Source organism: Austrofundulus limnaeus, unplaced genomic scaffold, assembly GCF_001266775.1.
Source record: "Austrofundulus limnaeus strain Quisiro unplaced genomic scaffold, Austrofundulus_limnaeus-1.0 Scaffold379, whole genome shotgun sequence".
In the NCBI taxonomy this organism is placed as follows: Eukaryota; Metazoa; Chordata; class Actinopteri; order Cyprinodontiformes; family Rivulidae; genus Austrofundulus; species Austrofundulus limnaeus.
Window position 1 is genome coordinate 515,511 of NW_013952781.1, and position 2,214 is coordinate 517,724.

The following is a 2,214-nucleotide window of genomic DNA, read 5'->3' on the forward strand; positions in this document are numbered from 1 at the left end:
ATAATTATCTTCAAACAAAAAACAACCTCAAATCCTTATTATCATTTCGTATGAAAACACATTATTAGATTTCATATTTCTTTAACAAAATGACCTTTACCATTTTCTTAAACATAGACAATTAATTCAGATACAAAACTTTAAATTCAGTTTCAATTTAATAAAATTCATTTTCAAACTAATACATTAAATTTCAAATTCAGAAATTCAGATTCAGTTCCTGCTGGCACAAGATTGATCCCATATGGACCCCACTTAAAACCAAGCCCAGCCTCCACAATGTCGCTGCACCACCTACATAGAAGACCTTGGGCAACACAGCCTACATGACCCCCTCAGATAGTCCTCCAGGATAAAGATCAGGTCCACTGTTCTACAACCAGGACAAACACCACAGTGTCCCTCCTGAAGGTGAGKCTCTCTTCAAACACCTGTATAAACTTCCACAACCCTGTAGATTTTCTGATTATTTCTGATCACCTTTTATTAAACGGACTCTCTCCAGTGATGACATGGGTGGATTCAGGTCCAACCAAAAAGTGAATGCGCTGATGGAAATATCTGGCAACCTGAGAACAAAGGACAGGACCAGAGAAATGAACTGCTTCTGCCACATTGTGAGTCAAAGTTTTGACCTGAACTCTTCATGATTGATGTTCTTCTTACCTGTTGAGGAACCAAAGAGGACAGAGACTGGCTGAGCACCTCCGCTGGGTCTGGTGAGCCTTTGCAATACATCTGGTTCTGACAGGAGGGCTGCAGACAGCAGTCTGGGTCCATGCAGTCAGCCAAACTGTCTGAAACACATCCACAGAGTTCTACTGTCAAACTGAGCTGGACGGATGAAAACAGAACCGTCTGCTGGATGCAGGGGAATGCTGCTGCATTGTAGCTGCATTCTTCTCATCTTTTCATCATCAGAAAGTAAATAAGAAAGACCAGAAAACCAATGTCTGGATATCCCACAGAAATGTTCTTTTTATGCTTCAAACACATCAACATCCCTTATAAGGGTGGTGCATTTTATATGACTTATTGAAATGACACATTTAATTCATAAAAAGCTGCTTTCTGTTGGAAAGAAAACTTGTGTGAACAAGATTAGACTCAAGATCCTAAACCTGATAACACTTTAATATAAAACCAGGCACATATAAAATATACCAAAGGATGGATTATWGATTAAGAAACTAACAAAAACCAGCTACTGAAGAGATAAAACAGCCACTGTATCTTCAGAGGAATGAATCTGTTTTCATCAAGTGAAAACATGAAGAGATTTAAAGGCAGTGATGGCAACAATGTTGCACCATAACCGTGTTTCCATCAAGGCTTTTTGATGCGCATTTAGCGGTGTAGCAATAAAAATGCGAAAAAATTCAGATGGAAACAGCAAAATTCGAAAAAAAAAAATCCTCAATTAGCTAAAAAGTTATTATGCTCGCTGGAGGTGGTTTTTGGATGATTCGCAAAGTAGCTAATGCGCAAAATGGGAGATGGAAACACGTTTGGCGAATAAATTCTGACGTAGCACATATTTACCTCACATAAATATGCGTTCAGCTGTTTCTGCTTTCCTGCCTCGTCCCGGCGTAGTTGCACGTGCCTTTCTGCTGCGTAGTTTAACATTGCGTTTATTTCCCTATACCTCCTGGCAGCGTTAAACATAGCCTGTATTAGCGGAATAGATAGAATAATTACAACTTGCCCAATAGCAAGGCATTCAAGAAAAAATCGTTCCATTGTCCCGAGATTATTAGCCTCTGATAGTTAGCAAGTTTCACTTCCTGTTTACTACCGCAAAGCTTGTCGCCAACGTCTGACGTAATCAAGCATTGCGTAGCCTCGTCTGACGTAATCACGCGTTGCGTAGCCTCGCCTGACATAATCATGCGTTGCGTAGCCTCGTCTGACGTAATCACGCGTTGCGTAGCCTCGCCTGACATAATCATGCGTTGCGTAGCCTCGTCTGACATAATCATGAGTTGCGTAGCCTAGTCTGACGTAATCACGCGTTGCGTAGCCTCGTCTGACATAATCATGCGTTGCGTAGCCTCGTCTGACGTAATCACGCGTTGCGTAGCCTCGTCTGACATTGCGTAGCCCCGTCTGACGTAATCACGCATTGCGTAGCCCCGTCTGACGTAATCACGCGTTGCGTAGCCCCGTCTGACGTAATCACGCATTGCGTAGCCTTGTCTGACGTAATCACAC

General features: G+C 42.0%; 1 protein-coding gene across 1 annotated transcript in view; it reads right to left on the reverse strand.

Moving 5' to 3' along the window:
- tenm3 (teneurin transmembrane protein 3) overlaps positions 1–2,214 on the reverse strand; it is a gene marked incomplete at its 5' end in the record, with an annotated part of 142,446 nt that overhangs the window by 79,399 nt on the left and 60,833 nt on the right. The window contains 2 exon segments of the mRNA XM_014023597.1: positions 481–569; positions 667–797. Coding sequence (XP_013879051.1) covers positions 481–569; positions 667–797 — 220 coding nt within the window.